Genomic DNA, 20,512 nt, shown 5'->3' on the forward strand with positions numbered 1-20,512 from the left:
TCGCAATAGGTAGTCAGAAAACTTTATTGTCGGAGTTCATACTGGCTTTTTTCTTGGTTTCTTTTTTAACCTAGGTAGAGCATTAGACAGTATAATAGCAAGAGCTTGGTGGCGCAACCCACCGCCCCGTTCCAAAGGGGACACTCATAACATCCATCCATCCATATATATATATGACAGGCGTGAATAAGAGAGGAAAGGCGACAGCAGAAACTCGTTTTCACCCCACCGTGTCGAATGTGCACAATGCCCTCTGGAGTTCCCTGGCCATCGCCACATTAGCCGCTTGACAGCTGCAATTATCCGTGAATCCCCTCAGAAGCGTTGCACAAACTACAGCGCTTCCCTTTCTACTAACTTGCGAGGTGAGAGGGGACGCTGATAAAAAGAATAATTAGGTTTTACGTGCCAAAACTTCTTTCTGATCAAGAGGCACGCGGTAGTAGAGAACTCCGGAAATTTCGACCACCTGGGGTTCTTTAACGTGCACCTAAATCAGGACGCCAATAGAACTGTGGAGAGCAGAAGAAGGAGAGGGAGAAGAAGTGGCACTTCCCCTACAGGAGAGAGGGAGGTGACGTGGGAAGGCAAGGAAACCCCACTACTATACGACAGCGCTTGCGAGGAAACAGGATAAGCTTATGTTCAAGGTACGGTGCAGGCAGTAACGGCGCTGTACTTTTCTCTTCCGTTTCTCCATTAACACCTCTCACACGCAGTACGTTGCTGTTAGCCCTGAAAAATAAACGCATTGCAAATATGTCAAGTGGGCACCTTACGCGGGGCGTGCATAAGCAGAGCCGCATTAAAGCGCACCGCAGGGTCCAGGAGACACAACGGAAGCGGTCGACCGTCTAGTCAACACTTCTGTGCCCGCCGCGTTAGCTTTGCGGCTATGGCATTGCTAGAGGTCGTAGGTTTGATCCCGATCGCGGCAGCCGCATTTCGACGGGGGCGAAATAGAAAACGCGCGTCCACTTAGATTTTGGGACATGTTCAAGAGCGTCACGGTGTCAAAATTAATCCGGAGTCCGTCACTACGGCTTGCCTCATAATTCCGAGGGTGGTTTTGGCAGGTACAGCCCCATATTCCAATTCAAATTTAATACTTCTGCGACAAGGCGGTGTGCCATGTGAGGAAATTACAACGCTCAACCCTCTCAAAGGTTATAAAATATGGCGCTCAAGAACGCCTCAAGCAAACACCTCTCCCTGTGTGTTTTGTGTACTACGCAAACCAACAGGAGTGGTGCACGCAAGGTAACGTTTAACATCAACTCACCACTCTCGTGTTAGCTGGCCTAAACGTTGAAGAAATTAAGCTTTAGCCGTCATCATCACCGCATATTATCATCAACCAAAACATCCAGCACGGAAAGCTTCGCTTACGTGATTACCACAGTGCGTGAGATCTGCATAATTTTTATTCATTTATTTATTTTGAGTACCTTCAATCGCTGAGGCATCGCAGTGCGGAGTGGGTGACAATATATATATATAGGAAAAAAAGAATGGAATGTGCAGTATTAAATACTTTTGGCGACAAATTACAATTGAAATGAAATAAAACAAAAAAATAACAGAACCTAACTGAAATAAACACAGCATGTTATACATTATTAGCGGGAAAATATAAACGCAAAAGAAATATTGGAAAACGATAAAAAAGAAAAAGGAACGGGAATAAAGCAACATAAGCTTCAGGCATTGCGTCACGTCTAAAAAGAAAAAGCGGTGGGGAGGGCAGATACATGAGATGATTAAGCAGGCTCATCATAATGTTGGTGCGCTGATAAAGAATGGCGAAAAAGAGAATGATCAGAGAGCCAAAGAATGTCGACAGTTGCGTGTTTCTAAGCATTAGATGTGTGCGGTATGAAGGAAAAATAAAATGTGTTTCTGTTTATGATAAATCCGTGAAGAGCGATACATGGGTGGCATAATAAGCTCGGTACCTAGTGATTAATGATGGAAGACCTTGGAGGGCAGCTTAACATTTTGGTGCTCATTGATATAACCACAGTTAGGCGTCCTTATTTTGAAAAGGTGGGCGTTGAAATAATATAGTGTACAGAGTGCGCGGTAATTATTTAAAACCCTGTGGATAGACCATGCGCTGTCATCTTTTCGCGACAAGCAATCACAATTATTTTCACTGAGTTTATGGCGGCCAAGTTTTATCTTGTTTTGTTCTGTTCCTGTTCCCTTTCCTTACGCTGTAATATAAGTATATTGCCTTGCTTGTTGTAACGACTGACATGTGGCAGTCAACGCCAAGTTTGTGAAAAGAAATTATGGGATTTTACGTGCCAAAACTACTTCCTGATTATGATGCACGCCGTAGTGGAGGACTCAGGAAATTTTGAACACCTGGGGTTCCTTAGCGTGCACGTAAATCTAAGTACACGGGTGTTTTCGCATTTCGCCCACACCGAAAGGCGGCCGCCGTGGCCAGGATTCGATCCTGCGACCTCGTGCTCAGCAGCCCAACACCATAGCCCCTGAGCAACCACAGCGGGTGCCAAGTTTCTGCTCTGCCGTTTCAATTTACCTTTCGATCGTTTGGTTATGTAACTAATTATGCTACAAATAAAGATATGGTGATGCCTGCGCATGCGATCCACATGCTTAGTTACTGTAGGAAGCAAATGTTATGACATCCCTTCGTCTCCTAAACTTAAGTTCTATGAGATGCTTCTCGCCCCAAACTTAAGTGCGCGTCTTATATCTAGGATATAATGGCTGCTTGCCACAAAACGTAACAGCTAAACTTGTCGACAGCCGTGCTACTCATTTATTCTTAAGAGCGTTCACAGCACACTTAGCGTTACGAAAATAAAGAGGACTTTCCTCCTACCGATTTTATCCTCCCGACGCCACATCAAGCGCAAATTTCAACGTATTTCGGATGTAATGAGCACCGAAGGGTCTGAACAAGCGTTTATGTAAGGAGTAGATTCGGAGGAATTGGAAGTAACATGACGGTGAGGCTCAGCCCAAGAAATGACTCGTAAGCTAAAATCACACACCACAAATTGGCATGCCACCGGTTTCGAACCTGCAGCTTGTGCAGAGCGTTGTGTAATTCTAAGGAAAACCGGAAGGATAGCCAAGAGGTCAGTAGCAAGCACAAAGGACTATCTTTAGGCTGGAGATGGTTGTAGAAACGAAGTTATTTAAAGGGAGATACGACAGGAATAACAAAAGAAATGAGTTCACGGTACAAACTCCGCCACCAGTTCGAGTGCCGCGATCACACCAGTAAAATGTACACTTTCTTTCTGTATTAGGGAAACCACAAGAGATCTTGTTTTTTCTAGAATAGATGTCGCCTTTGTATAATTAAAATTCACATATACGTCCGTTTTGCAGCCGCATGCACGGAATGCATGGAGTAGCTGCGAATATCTATAGGCCAAGTATAGTAATCTGCCTGAGACGTAAGAACACGTAGAGCTGCAAATGTGCAGGTGATGGATGTGTTAGTATGTCATGCATGTGCCAGTCAATATTCGACACAATCATCATATGCAGCACGTGTATATGCCTATAGCTCTGTGAAAAGTAACTGCAAGAATAAATCAAAAAACAAAATCCTATTTTTAATACAACAAATATATTCAGAAAAACAATTTTTTTCTATTTACGATGAGATAATTTTTTTTATTTTACCAGAATTAGTACGAAAATTTGAAAAATTAATTTTGCGAGCTAAATTATTTTTACCCGTTTGTTTCTCTACAACCCTTAATTCAAATTTGTCTGCCGCTTGATCACGCAAGTAAATACGGGCAGACAGGTCTCATGTCAAGTCGAGTACAGTCTTAATTCCATAGCGAAAAAAAAAGCCCTCCTGCTCACTGCCCCAGTGAGTTCCACTAAGAACATGACTGTATGTAAGGAAGGCTGACGCTTATTATGTGTCTTGAAGTGGCGGGCGTTGTCTTGTTGCACGCTCGTTAATTAAAGCGTCGTTATCTGTATTAGAAATTTATGTTACAACATTGAAGAATTTCAAGCATTCATGGACTCTGACATGTCGTGTCCATGTCTGTCTTTTGTACCTTTTTATAAATTACGGAGAATCAGCATTGTTCTCTTCAAATGCTACGCGATAGAGCAGACTTTGTGCATTACTGATCTGAAGCTTTCCCATCTCTTCCGATCTCTAATTACGGAAATGAGAGTGGCTACACCTTACCAACAGGCTTTTCCTTAACGCAGTAAACTTTTTTTAGAGCGTATGATGACGCATTATCGCCTGGGCTTGTGTTTAGTTTCATTATGATCCAATATTTTCGTTCGATACGGCGCTATTTGTCTCACTCTGATACGTTCGGCGTAGTCTACTTTGTGTGAATTCGGTTAGTTCTTGATAATTTTGAAAGAACCTCAGATACTATTCGAATCAATCAAATCATTTTATTTTGCATTTCTTACATCACCAGAATCATTTGCCAGAGTCATGCCCCTTCATAAGCGTGGAAGGACACATTACCTTACTAAATATAGTCCAATTTCCTTAATTTCAACTCCATGTAAAATTCTTGAACATATAAAACAGAAGCATATCTTAGAATTTTTGGATAAGTATAATATTTTGTCAAGATCTCAACAAGCATTCAGGAAAGGGTTCTCTACTTGCACTCAGTAATTACCGTACATGATTTCGTTGATGCTATAAATTCTGGAAAACACATTTATGCTATCTTTATGAATTTTGCTGTAGCTTCTGATAAATTCTCTGACGATAAACTGCTGTTTAAATTAGATGTAATATTTAAAATCTCTCAGCTTCTAAATTGGATTTCTGCTTATCCCTCAAATCGAAAACAGTACGTTTCCTTTATTGATCGCTGTTCTCACACATCACCAGTTGACTCTGGTGTCCCTCAGGGCTCGGGCCTTTGTTTATTTTATTTTTAAATGAGATAATACAAGACATACCACTAATAGTTAAGTTATGCGCAAGTGACCACATCCTTTATTCGGAAATCGAAACCAAGTTAGATCAAATTCATTTGAACAACGCACTTCAAAGGGTTATTCATTGGTGTTAGAAATGGCAAATGTCTCTTAATTTTCAGCAGAGAGGTTTCATGAAAGTTTCCCATAAATGTAGTCCTCTTCATTTCACATATTCAGCTTGTAACATTCTTCTGCTGGAAGCGGCGCATTGCAAGTATCTTGATCTTTGGATTTCACGTGAACCTAATTATCTCGATGAAATACATAAATGCTGTAATTAGCTCATGTAACTATAAACTCTCTTATCTAAGACTAACTCTCAAACTTTCTGCTCCTGCTGATGGCTGTTTAAGGCAATTGTTCAACGAGCTTTAGAATGCGCATCTATAATTTCGTACCGGTACACTCAGAAACATGTTAACCAAATTTTTAAAAAATGCGGAAGAGAGCGGGGAGGCTTATGTTTATGTTATGCTCTGGGCTAACTTCGATCACACCTTTATTAGCAAAAGCCAGCCACCCAACCCTAATGGAAAAGAAATCGTCTGTTTGGATTTAAATTCTTGTTTAACTGTAGACATATCACAGATAATTTCTTTTTCTACCGGATATGCCACAAGGCAGAGACATGCTTTGATCACAACACCGTTTCCATTCGAAAGAACACTTTTAGGTACTCGTTTTCTATGATGTATACATATCGCAGATAATTTCTTTTTCTACCGAATGTGCCACAAGGCAGAGATATGATTTGACCATAACTCCTTTTCCATTCGAAAAACACTTTTAAGTACTCGTTTACTGCCTCGGAAAATAACTGCATGGAATATACTTACTAATTAGGTCGTATCACAACCATCCTTTAATTTTTTTGCTGCAGACCTACAGCAGTGACTTGTGTCGCATGCCGCGCTAAGCTTAATATATGCGCTTGTGCTTCGTTCCAGTACAGCATTGTGTTTCCATTGCCAACTTATGTACTTCCCTTCCATGTATTTCTTTTATTGTTACAGTTTTTTTTCTAATTTGCAAAACGCAACAAATGTAACTGCACTCTAATAAAGCTCGAAGTCGGAGTTGCAGTACTTATACAGAAATAAATAAATAAGTAAGAAATGCGAGGACAAGGACAAACAGTTGCTACGCAGCAGCTGGGCGCAAGTTTTTGCCCCTATTCTCGGCCTGCAAGACGTAAACAAGCAGAAAATTGTTCTATCAATGTTTCATTCATGTCCAATTTCTATCTGCCCTGTGGCAGTGTTATCACACGTGTTACGCTCAGTTAGGCATGTTTTAATTATTTCATGAACGTCATAAAACTAAAGGAGATGAACAAATACCATAAAGATTAGCCCGGTACTTTTACAAAGCGGGACGTCAGTATGACATCAAGTTGTTTTGCGATTGCTGCATGTGTTCATTTCTTCTAGATGGCTCTGTTTTAAGCTAAGAAAAATTCGTAGCTTTTAAAGTTTATCCCTGCAGCACGGTTAAGTTGACCGCAATGTAAAGCCTTTAAACGAACACACCGAAGCGTACAATATTATATGCATGGTCTGCATTCGTCTTTCATCTCGAATAAATATGAACCTTATATTGAGAAATTTGTATCCTTTCTTAAACCACGTGAAATATAGCCTAAAGATAATCTGAAAAAATAATGAAAATGAATGTGGTGAATGTAATAAGAAAAAGGAATGTGGAATTGTGCGCTATGCATAGTTTCAAATAACACTACGTAGGGTAGACATGCAGATGTGTCTGTTCTTGTACATGATGCTAAAATGCACCCCTCCGGCGCTACACCGTTTCAGACCTTTTTCTGCTGCGAGCCAAACGTGCAATCAGAGACCTCTGCATGGTTCATAAACTTATTCCTCTTGTATAAAGTGTCGGCCTCGGCAACCAAAAATCTACAAGAAAACTTGGCTCGTACACTGTTGCCATTTCGTGAGGTTTATGTCGTGCCTTTGGCTATAGGAGAAAACGATGGCACAGAAGATGCCGAACTCTGCAGAGCTTAGCAAGCTTTGCAGCAACTGTGTCAAAAAAGAGCCTTTCTTTTCCTCCTGGCAAGTTGCCTTAGCTAACTCAAGCCATAAGATGAGCAGACAAGAAGATGAGAATTGAAACCTCCATAAGGAGCATCAGTAGTCTACCCTAACCCCATTTTCATCTGAGATTTGCTCGTAAACAGTAAAATGGCAATTTCCACACCATTCAGCTGACATTTCTATTCAGCTCAGATGCGAAAGAAAATCAGCGTGAATTACAGGCACGATGCCTCCGGCACGCGTGCTCGCCAACTATTTACACGAGTGCGTCATCGTGCATACAGAGTGATTTATGTTGCTTGTTGTGGTGCACGCAAAATGGACGCCCACTTCTCGCGCTTGCTTCAAACCCTTGCGGAATCAGGGAAGGCTTGCCGAAAGAGCTTAGGGTTCGTTATTTTCTCGCACCGCATGGTTTCTAATTACTTCAATGCTTTCATTATCAATATATAGCTAGGTTCTGCGAGTTTCAATGATATTTATTCCGAAAAGTTCCAAAAGGCAAGTATTTAGCGGGAGCCTCCATACCTACTGCGGAAGCACTAAGATTGCAAATCTTTGTGACGAGTATACAATCAAGCTGCTCGATCTTATGTTGTTCATTGCGGTTGATTGTTTATTTTCAATTTGTTGCTCATAACAGCGCAATAAAGGCGTCGCAAAATTCTGTGCCTATGCTTCAAAATCTTTCTCCGATGACGTGTGTTCTAGCCTACACATTCAATTTCCACCTGCTCCTTTCTGCAAAGCAGGGGAAGGCATCAGGCCGCTTGGCCTGAGGCACTGGTCACGTAGAGAAAGCAGCGTGTCGGGGCGAGCGCGTGCATCACTAATGCTGCAGACTTCGAGTGCGGAGGCCGCATTTGTGACGCCCTCTCTTTTGTCTTTGCGCGAAAGCAGTGCGGCGGCAGTCGTCAGGTGACTCACCATGATTGCGATGACTATGGACACCCTGGCCATTTGGTCGTCACGCAAGAAGAAAGAAAACCAGGGTAAGAGTGCAGGTCAGTACGCCTTGGCAGCACCAGTGCACGAACCGCACCCTGCAAGCCGCCTTCGATCAAGCTGTCACACTGCCACCTCACTGCACTGCAAACCCCGCCTCAGTAGAGCATTGTAGCATGTCCGCCAACTTCCTACGGTCTGGGATTTACCGAGTTTCCGGAGAGATTTACCGCAACAACAACAATGGTAGCGAAATCTTGGGACGCTTCGTCGAACCACAAAACTTTACCGACACGTTTGGTGTCCCGCTAGTCTTTTTGTAAAAAAAGATAATATTTTAAAAGGCAACGTATACACGATTACACCGCTGCTGAAAATGCGCATCACCAGCAAAGTACAATACAGCTGGTCCCTGCAATAACTGCACTGCCTTTGTATAGCCCAGCCTAGTGGCTACTAGGATGCGACACCAACATGATCGATTTCATTTACACCTCTGATAACCCAGTAATCCGAACAGAGTAAAATGTTTGCCGACGAACCAAAGCTTCCAAATCTTCCTCTCAATTCGCTACTGACGATGCAGACGTTGTTGCCAGCACTCGACAATTTGAATTGAATTCTGGGGCTTTTACGTGCCAAAAGCACGATTTGATAATGAGCCACGCCGTAGTGGGGGACTCCGGAGTAATTTTGACCAGCAGGGGATCCTTAACGTGCCCTAATGCACGGGCATTTGTGAATTTGGCCCCCATTGAGATGCGGCCACCGCGGCCGAGATTTGATCCCGCCACCTTGTGCTTAGCAGCGTAACACCATAGCCGCTAAGCCACCGCGGCGGGTTCGGCAATTTCGTAATTGGCTGCAGGATATAATAAGCACGTTAAACGTGGCAAGAGTTGATGACTTGGTCGTGCGCTCAACTTCAGAAATGTAATGCACGTTTACTCAAGTGTAAAATAAACGCAAGTGGACATGCCCGAGTGTGGTAAATATCATGAAGCGAAGCTAATACTTTCTCTATTCACTGCCTTTTGGAGAATCTTCGTCTTGACGCCATTATCAGGTGGCGAGTGACAGAATAAGCTCCAGAATAAGCTGAATTTCGTGTATAATAACTTCACGCTTTGCGGTGATCAAAAAGCATACCGCTGCAGTAACCCAACCGTCGCAGAAAATTTAGTGCTTACATATGGAACCTGAGATTACTCTGCCATCTTTTAGCATCGTCATACACAAGATCTTGCTTGTCATTTTTTTTTCGGCGGAAGAGAAAGTATTCTGGATACACCTATGCTATAACATCTACTGTAAAAGTGTGTATTGTTTTTTCTTGTGTTCTATTAGTTTAATTCATTAGGAAAACATTGAATTTAGACGGTCATTATTCGTCGCAGCTACATAATAATTCAACCGTATTGTTATCTGTACTTTCAAGGAGAGCAAGGCTTACGCTGCCAAGAATTCGCTAGTGTCGTCATCGCAGAGCGTGCATTTATTATTCCTGCACAATAGAGTGGTTATAGATGACTGATAAAAGTAAAGCGCTAAGATTCCGCCATTTACCCACTGTGGTGGCTAAGAGGATACGGCGTAGTGCTGATGAGCAGCCTGCCGTGGTTTCGAGTTCCTGCTGCGGAGAGAGTATTTTATGGGGGGCGGAATGTAAGAAAGGTCCATAATTTAGGCGCACCTTAAGAAAGATTACGTGGTCCGAAATGAAATGCATACATTCAATACATAGTGATACTTACAAGACGCTGTACAGTGCCGGTACGTTAAACACCACATTTTTTTTAGGTACCGCCTTTTGTGAGATAAACGAATGAGCTACTTGCATCAATAATATACAGGTTTGTCCCACATAACTTAAGCATAAGTTTTAAAAATGACAGGCACTCTAGACGCGAGCTGAACCGAATGCATAATGTTAGCACTCACTTATAGTTACTCAAGCTATTTTTTATTTTCCTCTTAACTAAAGAATTAGTTATGTTGAATTATTCAACTATTTAAGTATTGGCTGCAGACCCCAAGTGTGATACGCAAAGTTGTAGAGCATCTTCAGAAACCTTTGAATAAATTATTTACAACACGATATATCCCACGGGGTCCTTTTTTGCGTGTTCCAAAGAAAGCCCGCGAAATTTGAAAAAAAAATACCACGTGATGGCGCACTTGCACACTGTTATTCTGCTGCTCTCAAGCGTGCGATGGATGAACAAGGTCGGCTGCAGCGAGACTGGCCCACAACAGGGCGTGTGACGTCCCTCCTACACCATGCCTGGTTTAGGTTTCTGGGCATACGGCTCTTATCGCATGACGGTGAAAATGCGTTCTGCTCGCCGAGCGTTGCCACTGTCAACAGTATTACACAGTTTTAGCACTCCGCCATGACAATACGCACGCAGAACACAAGTGCTTTGCGGAACGTAGGAGCGCGTGTCGCGTTAGGGCTTTTAGTATTGCGAAGTGCCTACGTACGTAAGAGGGCGAGCATTAGACGCCGGGCGCGTCGGAGCGCATTGGCCGGGTCCGCCAGTACGTCGAACCGTCGGTCGAACTAGACGCTGTTGATCTCGCTAACGTGATGTAACGTGTGGGCGCGTTCCCGCTTCGACGAACTATATTTACGCCTTTAAGAGACCCTACTTTCAATACGGATGAAATACACGAATCATATCGAGAAAAATAAAGACCGAGTACTTGCTTTCTGAGGCTGGCACGGTCATTTCCGACGAGCTGCGCCAAAAGCAGGTCCAGCCTTTCGCATAAGTGGCACACACTGAACACTTTCTCAAAAACAAGGTTCCTATTTTTGCTATGAATTCCCACCGTCCAGGATCCGGGAATGGCTTCGGCGCGTTCACTTCACGCAGCAAAGTCAAATCGTAGGCCATTGAAAAGTACAGCCTTCCGCTCGTCGCCTTTGACGCTGCCATTCTGGGAAACTATTTTGTCTCGCGCTCTTCCCAACAAACAAGAACCACGAGAGCAGCCCGCAAGGCTCCCTACACACTAAACATTTTAACACCCTAAAGGGTGTAAATCAGTTTGTCGCCAGACGAACGCCCTAAGGGTGCTGTTGCCTACACCCTACAGTTGGGGTGCAATTATCGCACCCTAGAGGAAGGGTGTCCAGCAAAATAAATTGAGGGTGTGAGGGCGCTAGCCCACATTAACACCCATCTATGTGGGTGTTGGAAGGGTGTACACCCTTTTATTTCTGGTGTGCATGGAAGGCAGGTTCAGCAGTACACGCCTTCAATTACTACTATGTACAGCGATCCACGCGTAACTTTCGTGTGTGGCAGAAGGTTCAAGTTCGGCTACCAAACGCACCGTCCAAAAGCCGGCCTTGAAGCTTCGATGGGCATACACAACACCTATACGTGTGGGTCACATTACATAGTAATTCATGGTGTATACTGCAAAACCTATCTTCGCTGCACAAGTACAGCCTAGCAAATTTGACACTTTTGAGCATGTATATCAACACCAACTGTTATCACGATTTCCATATCCGTATAACATGCAACACCGACTGGTAAGACATGCTGCATTTTCACGAAAAATATAAATGTATTTATTGCATGCTACAATACAGAGTACAACATATACACAAATCACATGAAATCTAAACATGCACAATCACCAAACACATTGGTAAGTACAGGAACATGTACATTTCCCACAAACGTAATTAAAGATATATGCATTGATCAAATCTGTTTTATTATAGAGAAGAAACTATGTATAGCAGCACTGAAAGAGCCTGAGTTGACCTGACAGTGTTTTGGGCTACATAAAGTCATAAATTTTCACTAATAAGCTCCGATGAACGAAAATTCAACTTTTGATGCCCTAAAAAAGGATATTGCAAAGGTCAATTAGGGAAGTAAATGAAATGCTGAGCAAACACACAAAAAACACAGCTGTTATTTTGTACACCAATGTCATGGCAAAGTGTTATGAAAAGTTTGGAAAGTTGATGTAAGGCTTAACTGGCCAACATTTTTTATTGAAACAATATTTTCCAACCTAGACGTGCTTTAAACAAGGTTTAAGCCAAGAGCATTATTGCTCATTTTCTCTTTCCACCAAGATTACTTGAGCACAATAAATATGTAGAATTTTTTAGTGCCTAAATTGTTTTCTTTCTTTAGTGAAACGAGAGTTGTCTGGGCTAAAAGTGCTGTGTAGCAGATTTTCTAATTACAAAGCCGGTTGCTTTCAGTTTCTGTTTGGTAACCCGGAGGCACTGGCCTGTTATGCAATATGTAGTTTGAAAATGCGCTCTTTTCTTACTATAAAGCAAAAGTCTGAATGTGCCACATTTACTACTGTTTGGGTGCAAAATGCAGTCTCAATGGAGGTCTGATAAAAACAAGCCACTGTTGATTAAACTATTTTGCTGAGCACAAAAGGTGGATAGTGTATTAAATACATTGTAAATTTCTAAATAATTTACACCTAAATGCGGTAATGCCAGATTAGGGCTTGCTGTAGCATATGAGTATGCAAATGAGCCAATATGGTTTGATAAATCAGCCATACTCTGGTTATTAAAAACACAGGCACAGGCAGTCGTGCATAAGTTCAACTTAACTATCACACCGTTAACATTTTCCAGCAAGAAATGGTTCTATCAAAAAGGATAAATATACTGAACAGTGTATCTTCATTGATTGAAAATTAGAAAAGATATGGTACACATTTCAGCTACAAAAATGCAATTTATGCAGCAAGTGGCATTTAGCTTTCAAAAAGAAAAAAAATACTGTTCACGTTTAACCACGAGGTGCAGGGACTCCATTCACTGAGCATCTTGACCAATAAATGCAGCACATGGCTATGCTGCAATCTTGCATCCTGCATTAGCAAAATAAGAAGGGAATCATGAGAGTTCAGTTTGTGCAGTAACACAACTACATTGCGGAATATTTCATAAGGCAACAATCTTAATTATGGTACCGGGCACATTGCACAACTTAGGTATAAGTGGGCAAGACAAGTGAAAGGTAGGAGAAATTTCTATTTTGTAAATTTATGAATTACATGTTGCCATGAACACTAAACCACTATTTCATTGTGAATACATGGCACATACAATAGCAAAAGCAAATAAATTTACAATAGCCTTTTTACCATTTGAAAATATGAGTGAATAAAATTTATAGACACTACCAACGACATCTCTCAACAGCAGACATTTGTCCAGCAGCGTGTATGTGACCTTAGTATAAAAATTCACATTATGAAATCTGGAATATATCTGTGCATTACACTTTATAAGCACAGCAGCTGACAAACTTAAGGCATATGGCGCATTGAGACTCAGATACACAAGACATGAAAAAATAATTGTGTTTACAGAACTATATTACACTAGGAGACAAAGAGTACCGTTTTACAGAGAGTGCACACAAAATGAAAATGAGGAAACCCCCACTGGCATTCTCATTTACCGTGCAATACATGCTTGCAGCCCAACAATCTCCAATGCAGTTTATTAGGCCCTTTCTGTATCCTAAAATTTATTGTGTATGTCTTATTTACTAATTTAGTAATAATTGGCAATTTGGCATATTTTCCTGGAAAATTTAACATGTGTTGTCAAGTATTTTCCTTAGAGCACGCCCCCTGCTTTTAATGGGTTAGCTCGGCAATGTGCTGACAAGTAGTATTCCCTTATTTAAACTTATGATCCTTCCTTGTGCTCCAAATTTCTACGTCACGCTCTAAACTGTGACGTCCCTCCTACGCAGTTTATGCTGGTCTGCGACTATTTACATGGTCCTTCTTTCTGCAGCCTCTCAATTATAGCCTGAAATTTCTTGTCTCCTAAAACAATAATCTCTCCCGCCCGCGGGGGGGATTGTATGTAACTGTTCACATATTCAATGAACCGCAGATCCACAACCATTTCTCATCCTGTGTTGCCACTACCCGCATGAGTCGCAATGGTGGTAAATTGGCAACCCGCCCTTTCTCGCTTAAAAGTACATTTTGCCAGTGGAAGATGACCACAACCACTGCATTTGATTGAATGCGAGCTCCTGTGCATGTTTTTTTTTTCTCATCTAGTAATGGCTAGGTTCAACATGGTCAAGTTGTCTGAAAACTGTGTTGCCCCAACCAATACTTCGTGGTTTCAAAATTATGAAACATTCAATGTTCAAGACTTGGCCCAAATTAAGCACGAGACAGATTTTCATGATGCAAATGAAGAAAGGTTGTGCTTAGAGACAATGATAGGCCTGCTATTTACTGCATAACTTTGTGAAATGAAATATGCTTGCACATTTCATGAGCAGCTAGCTCAGCACAAGAAATAGGTGCATTGCCTACTGAAACGTTTTCTAACGCCCACGAGAGGTCCTGGTTTCTTGTAATTTTTTCAAGTCCCTTGCACTCTAAATAGCAATCCGGTGTTTTGATTTTGATATTGTATTCAAAATAAAAACAGCTCAAATTTTAGGGTTCTGAGATTTATACTGGAATAAATTAAAGGTAGAAGAGTGTAATGCAATGAGCAAATAACAAGCTCGTTGCATACAATAAACAAATATCCCGTTCCTGCAAATAAATTCGTAGCAGGAACGTTATACGAAATTAGCACTGAATGCACAATGAAGAATATGATGCTGCAATGCCCCATTCCGTGAATATTCTTTCATAAAGAAAATACTCATTATGAAAGGCCATCAAGAAAATGCAAGCGCGTACTTTGGATCAGGAGTCATACCTGCAGTATGCACTGTACCATCGGTAATATTTAAAACCACACACAACTGCACATGATATCAAGCTTAGGCGGCCAAGGAGCCTCAGAGTTTTAAATTATAACTTGAGTTATTATATCACACTACACATCTATTACAATATTATCTTCACAACTGCGTCCAAGACATCAACCATCTCTCCGAAGGCAAACGCAAGTGGCTCGCTCTTGATGGAGGGCACCAAGGCTGGGCATTGATAAACTGCTGCTATCACATGCGTGACCTGCGAGAAACTACGCTTTAAGTTCAAGATGAACAAATGCTATTAGAACAAAAGACAAGATCATTGGCAATGAGCCTCGTTTGGTTTGCACAAGAAAAGCCAAAATATGGACTTTGTGCTGCTTACTGAAAAAAAGCAAGCCTCCTTCCAGATGTTGCAGTCATGCATCATGCATTGTCGCACAGCTGCATGTTTGTATGCTCATATGCTGCTGTCGCAACTGCGCCAGCATGCTTTGCATAGTTTATTATTTCAAGTTAAATTGGTTATTGTGTTTTCTTGCCGATTCTTGGCAAACAGCACCAATAACGAAGTAGCTTACTTTACACACATACACCGTTTCGAGGAGCGAATTCACACACACAGACGCACACACACACGCACAAAGCGAGCCGAGAGCTGAGCGTGCACACGCACACAAATCGAGCGTGCGCCCACACACGCACACGCACAGACAAAGTAAGCCGAAAGCATGCTGAAGGCGTCCGGCAAGCAGCAACAGCAGCACGCCACCGCATCAGGGAAAACCAATGGGCGTCTTCCGCTGGAGTTTGAGGTATAGTAGCGGTGCCTGGTGGCGGCGCGGGAAACGACATCTGGGTCGTACCAGCTTGGGTCGTATTGAGCCCTGGCTGTGGCGAACCACGTTTCTACGCCGAGTTTTGCGTCGATTCGCACTTTTTTATGCCCTGTTGCAAGTGCGAAAAGGCTCGTCACTTCTCACAGACAACGTCGACCACGCTGCGAGCTGGTCGCAGCCTATAGTTTAACGAAAACGGACTCTCCGTGCGCCGTGGGACGTAATGCTGGAAGCAGAAAAGATAGGCGAGGCCGATCCGGAGGGACCTAGCTCAGCATCGAAAAAGCGTCACCGTCGATACTGCTGCGTCGTGGGCTGCCATGAACAAAAGGCCTGAATCCCAACATCCGATTCTATCGTTTCCCTTCAAGGCCTCACGAAGCGGAGCGTCGGGCGCGCTGTATAACTGCAGTTCGTCGCGCTGGGTAAGCGAAACTTCGCGCCATGCTGACGCTTCACCTGTCTTGAAGCTTGCTTGATTATAGATCTGCGTTCTAAAATTCGGTATTTTGCACCTACAGTCCCGACGGCAGACCGACATAGCAGCAGGCATGGCTGGTGATTCACGATTCGAAACCCGGCCACAGCGACAATTAACAATTCGACCGGTGCGAAGTGGTGAAGTGCCCAGGTGTGTGCAAATGACCACAAATGGCCGGGCTGATTCGGTGACAATTCACTACCCCACTACGAGCAGCACAGGTTAGAGAGTTAAATGTGCTCATACTTGACCTCAAGCCAGCATCTTGAGGCAGCGCAGCAAGATAGTATTGATTACAGCAGATCAATTTTCGAGCGTTGTCATTAAAAGCTACATCAAGCGAGCAGCGCACGAGCTCACGCTGCAGCGCGATTCGCACGTACGTGCGAGCTCATATGCATTGCATCAGTTATTACCAGTTACTAAAAGGGACAGATGGCCGCTACTGCGGCCATCTATTTGTTTAGCGGCATGCAGTCAACTATTTGTTTAGCGGCATGCAGTCAACAGGAGATTGTAGGAGACCCGCCGTTTCGCGGCATGTCGAAAGACTGCTGCCGTCGCGGCGCGTACCGTCGTGTGCTCGAGCAGTTCCGTACACATGATGTCTGCTTATCGGTCCTGTGGATTCATTTATAGCAAGCATTTCCTCGCGTTTGTGCGCCTGAATCTAGCAGCGTGCAAACTTTACCTGAAGTTCCACTTCGTACGCGACTCGCTTCACTTGCGATTGACACCGCGCTAAAACTTCGCCGCTTAATTCTTGAACGGCATACACGTATTCGGCACTGCATAATTTCTTGCCTTTACGCAGCTGCCACTCCTGAAAAAATCTTCGGCGCCCGATATTCGCTGCAGGCCGTGATAGAACACAACCGAAAGTGGCGGGTTCATATTGTAAGCGTGCTTTCCGAAGCAGACGACCGAGCTTGGTACGACCCATTTTAAGACAGAGGGCGCTTTTTAGCACCTTTTTCGCAGCGCCCCCTGGGCAATGCAAGAGCCCCATACCGTGCCGGTTCTTTCGAGAATTGGCAAAGCCAGTCGTGCATTTTCATCTTGACGCAAAAGTGGTCGACCACATTTCACTTAAGTGCGAACGACCGTATTACAAGAAGCCGCGCTGAACGCACAAGAGAATCGCATCTGTGAACGTTCAAGCGCTTAGAAACAAAGCGTAACTATACAGGTGCACCACGCCCGATGTAGGTTTGACAAACATTATTCACACGGGGCGCGATCGAGGTAGTTAACTTGCCCTACTAGGAGTGCAGATGCTCTTGCTCTTACATTAGTGAATTATGCTACGAGATCACAGTGAGATTCTTCTAGAGCGAACAAAAACGTGTGGCCGTCATGCCAGTAACGTCAGAATCCTTGAAAAAGATCGAGTCACTTAGGAATGCGATAACTTAATGACTTCACGGATGTATACTGGCAATTGTCGCCTTACCGTGATACGTTAGTTCATACATTGTCACGTGTCCTTCACAATTCTACCTTAATCTGCCGTAATCCACCTTGCTATAGTTTGTACGAACCTTAATCTAATTTATTCCACCCTTATTCACATTATTTAACATTAATTACCTATAATTGCTCATAATTACCGTTGTGGTATTTACTACCTTCTGTATCACTACTGACGTCATACAAGACGGTGATGATGTCACATTTTATTTATTTATTTATTTATTATACATACTTTCAAGGCCTAGTAAGCACAATAGAAAGAAGTGGTGAAAATGCACAATATTTGCAGTGTAAGGCAAGAATAGAAAATCAAACTGTAAAACACTCAACGGCGATCTTGAATTAGTGGTGTCACAAATTGAGACTGTGGGGGCGGGAAGGCGGCTCCATTCAGTGGCTGTTCTTGGCAAAAGGGAAGAATGGCACATCAATTTTGTGTTGATGGTCGATGCGAGACGAGATCTTGGTGTGGTGAAAAGATTTTCTTTAAGAGAAGTGTTAAAGTAGCATATTGTATGAAAAAGACAGAGATGAAAGTACTTGCGACCTAACCAAAGGTCAGGTAGACCTAGTGTTCTTTTCATGGACGTGACGCTAGAATGACGTGAATAATCTGAGAGAATAAAACGGGCGGCGCGGTTTTGAATGCTTTCTGAATGCTTTCAACGGAAATAGCAAGATTGGCATGAGCAGCGTCCCATATGCATTGTTGTTGCGGAGAACGGCAGCTTTTCTACCTGAAAGGACATAAAATGTTTTAGCATTTAAAATGCAATACATAAACACATCGCTCAATGCGCGGACGTCACCCAGATTTATCCATCAACACGTTACCCAGATTTATGCATCAATGCGTTCAACACCCTTCAGTCGTCGATTAAACACCCTTCTTCGAGCAAGGTCACACCTTATGTGTGGTATACACCCTTATGATAGGGTGTTTTGGCCGGAAAGGGTGCTGAAAGCGTGTAGGCAAGGGTGTAAATGTTGAGAACATCCCTCTTATCACCCGTAAGGGTGTTAAAATGTTTAGTGTGATACGTACGCTCGCAAGAATCGGAGGCGTGTGGACGCAGCGGCCGCGCATGCATCACGTACCGTTCGTGTGGCGTTCTGCACATGCGCACTCTGCAGAACGTAGCGAAATTACGTACGCAACGCCGTCTCTTACTCTAGGTAGGCAGTAGTAAAACTGTCTATTATAGAGGAGTCGATGCCCCATGGGTCAGGCCATTCCGCCTTTTGCTTCGGCGCCCTCTTTCTTTGAAGAAAAAAAAAACTGCCCTTCGATACAACACGACATCCACGCGCGAGGTCATCAATGTCATGTGTCGATTACACTTCCTTTGAGGACCGTTATCATTAGTAGTTCCATGAGTACTTCGTGTTCCATCGTTTGTTTCACTGCAACGTGCCTGTCACATTCGCAACTATTTTGATTTCATTAGTGTTGTATATGCTGCCTTCTAGTGAAAGCGGGGAGACATACTTCCCCGTGACTGCGCGTGGTCGGAGACCTGGCAGCGCGGGCTCTTCTTGTTCTTGAGAAAGAACACATCTGAGAGACCATTAAACGTTTGCGTATATGACTCCTCGTCTGGCCGTCTCGCTCTTCCTTCCTGGCCTGGCTACAACATGGTGCCAGAAGAACAGGTTCTACCAGTGGACATCGGCTCCTATTCCTCCTCCGTGCGATGGACGATGCAATCAACGAAGCGCCGGTGAGCTGCTCCCTATACGCACATCTCGGTACTCAAGCAACGCGACCCCTTAACGAACGAGGCCATGGCGTCATTCGTAGTTCAACCGCCGGACGCCTTCAACTTCTCGTCGCTGAACGAGTGGCCGAAGTGGAAACAAAGATTTGAACGTTTCCGAAGCTATTCAGGATTGTGCGTTAAGCCCGAGAAGCATCAAGTAGACGCGCTACTATACTTTACGGGTGAGCGAGCTGAGGAAATCTACGCCACTTCATTTTCATTTAATTTCCTTTTAGTACCTTAAAGGCCCCAATAAATGGAGCGTTACATAAGGGATTGCAAGAATAAAAATACGTAGTCACAATAACAGGAAGTTTTTTACATTTTCGATGAACTTCGATGCGCACATAATGACAGCAACGGCGTTAGGAAGGCCGTTGCAGTCTGCAGCTGTGCGAGGACTCTTTTGCTCTCTTTGAAGACAACTCCAAGAAATTCGATGCAGTCGTGGAGCAGTTCGACAAATACTTTATCCCGCGACGCAACGTAATCTTTCAAAGAGCCAGATTCAACACCAGAGTGCAACAACACGATGAGTCGGGCGAAGATTATGTTACTGCGCTTGACACACTTTTGAAAGACTGCGAGTTCAGCGCTCTTCGAGAAGAGTTTGTGCGAGACTGCCTCGTAGTTGGGATAAAAGATAAGCAGCTATCCGCCAGGATACAGCTCGACGCAGAGCTCACTCTTCAGAAGGCTCTTGAGTCCGTCCGCCAGATCGAGAGCGTCCATCAGCAACAAGTCGAGCTGCGCCAGGAAGTGCCATGTGAAAACAAAGTAGTGTTTGCTCCCCAATCCAGTTCGGGTACTTCGAAACAGGACAAAAGCGGCAGCTATTCACGGGAGGCAAACAAGCCATCTTCATCTTCCGGTAAAAACAGCATGCAGAAACCATGCCGTTGGTGCCGTCAAGAGCGTCACCCTCATAATATGTGCCCAGCACGCTCGCCAGTCTGCATGAATTGCCGGAAAAAGGGTCATTATGCCTCCGTATGCATGTCGTGACGCCTCGATTGTGTAGAAATGCAACAAGTCAATTTAGAAACACAATTCCTCGGAGTAATGAAGACGTTGGATGCTGGAACGTGGGAGGCAACAGTCTTGGTTCATGGTCAGCCAGTAGATTTCAAAATTGAGACTGGCGCCGACGAAACAGTCCTCCTGAAGCAAATATTCCAGACGCTCAAGGACAGACCTTTTCTCGCAGCTCCTCCTCGCCAGCTACATGGTCCAGAATGAAACC

General features: G+C 43.5%; 1 protein-coding gene across 3 annotated transcripts in view; it reads left to right on the forward strand.

Annotated features, from left to right (window-relative positions):
• The window catches only part of LOC126535535 (Kv channel-interacting protein 4-like), a 298,260-nt gene that overhangs the window by 73,143 nt on the left and 204,605 nt on the right, over window positions 1–20,512 (forward strand). The window contains exon 2 of one of the 3 annotated variants that reach the window (XM_055073188.1): window positions 7,923–8,014. The exons of 1 other annotated variant lie outside the window; for it this stretch is intronic. In XM_055073188.1, the coding sequence (XP_054929163.1) occupies window positions 7,951–8,014 (64 nt within the window). In that variant the 5' untranslated portion in view covers window positions 7,923–7,950. Of the gene's footprint in view, window positions 1–7,922; window positions 8,027–20,512 lie in introns of all 3 variants that reach the window. One more of the 3 variants, XM_050182349.3, reaches the window with a different exon arrangement.

This window comes from Dermacentor andersoni, chromosome 7 (assembly GCF_023375885.2).
Source record: "Dermacentor andersoni chromosome 7, qqDerAnde1_hic_scaffold, whole genome shotgun sequence".
In the NCBI taxonomy this organism is placed as follows: Eukaryota; Metazoa; Arthropoda; class Arachnida; order Ixodida; family Ixodidae; genus Dermacentor; species Dermacentor andersoni.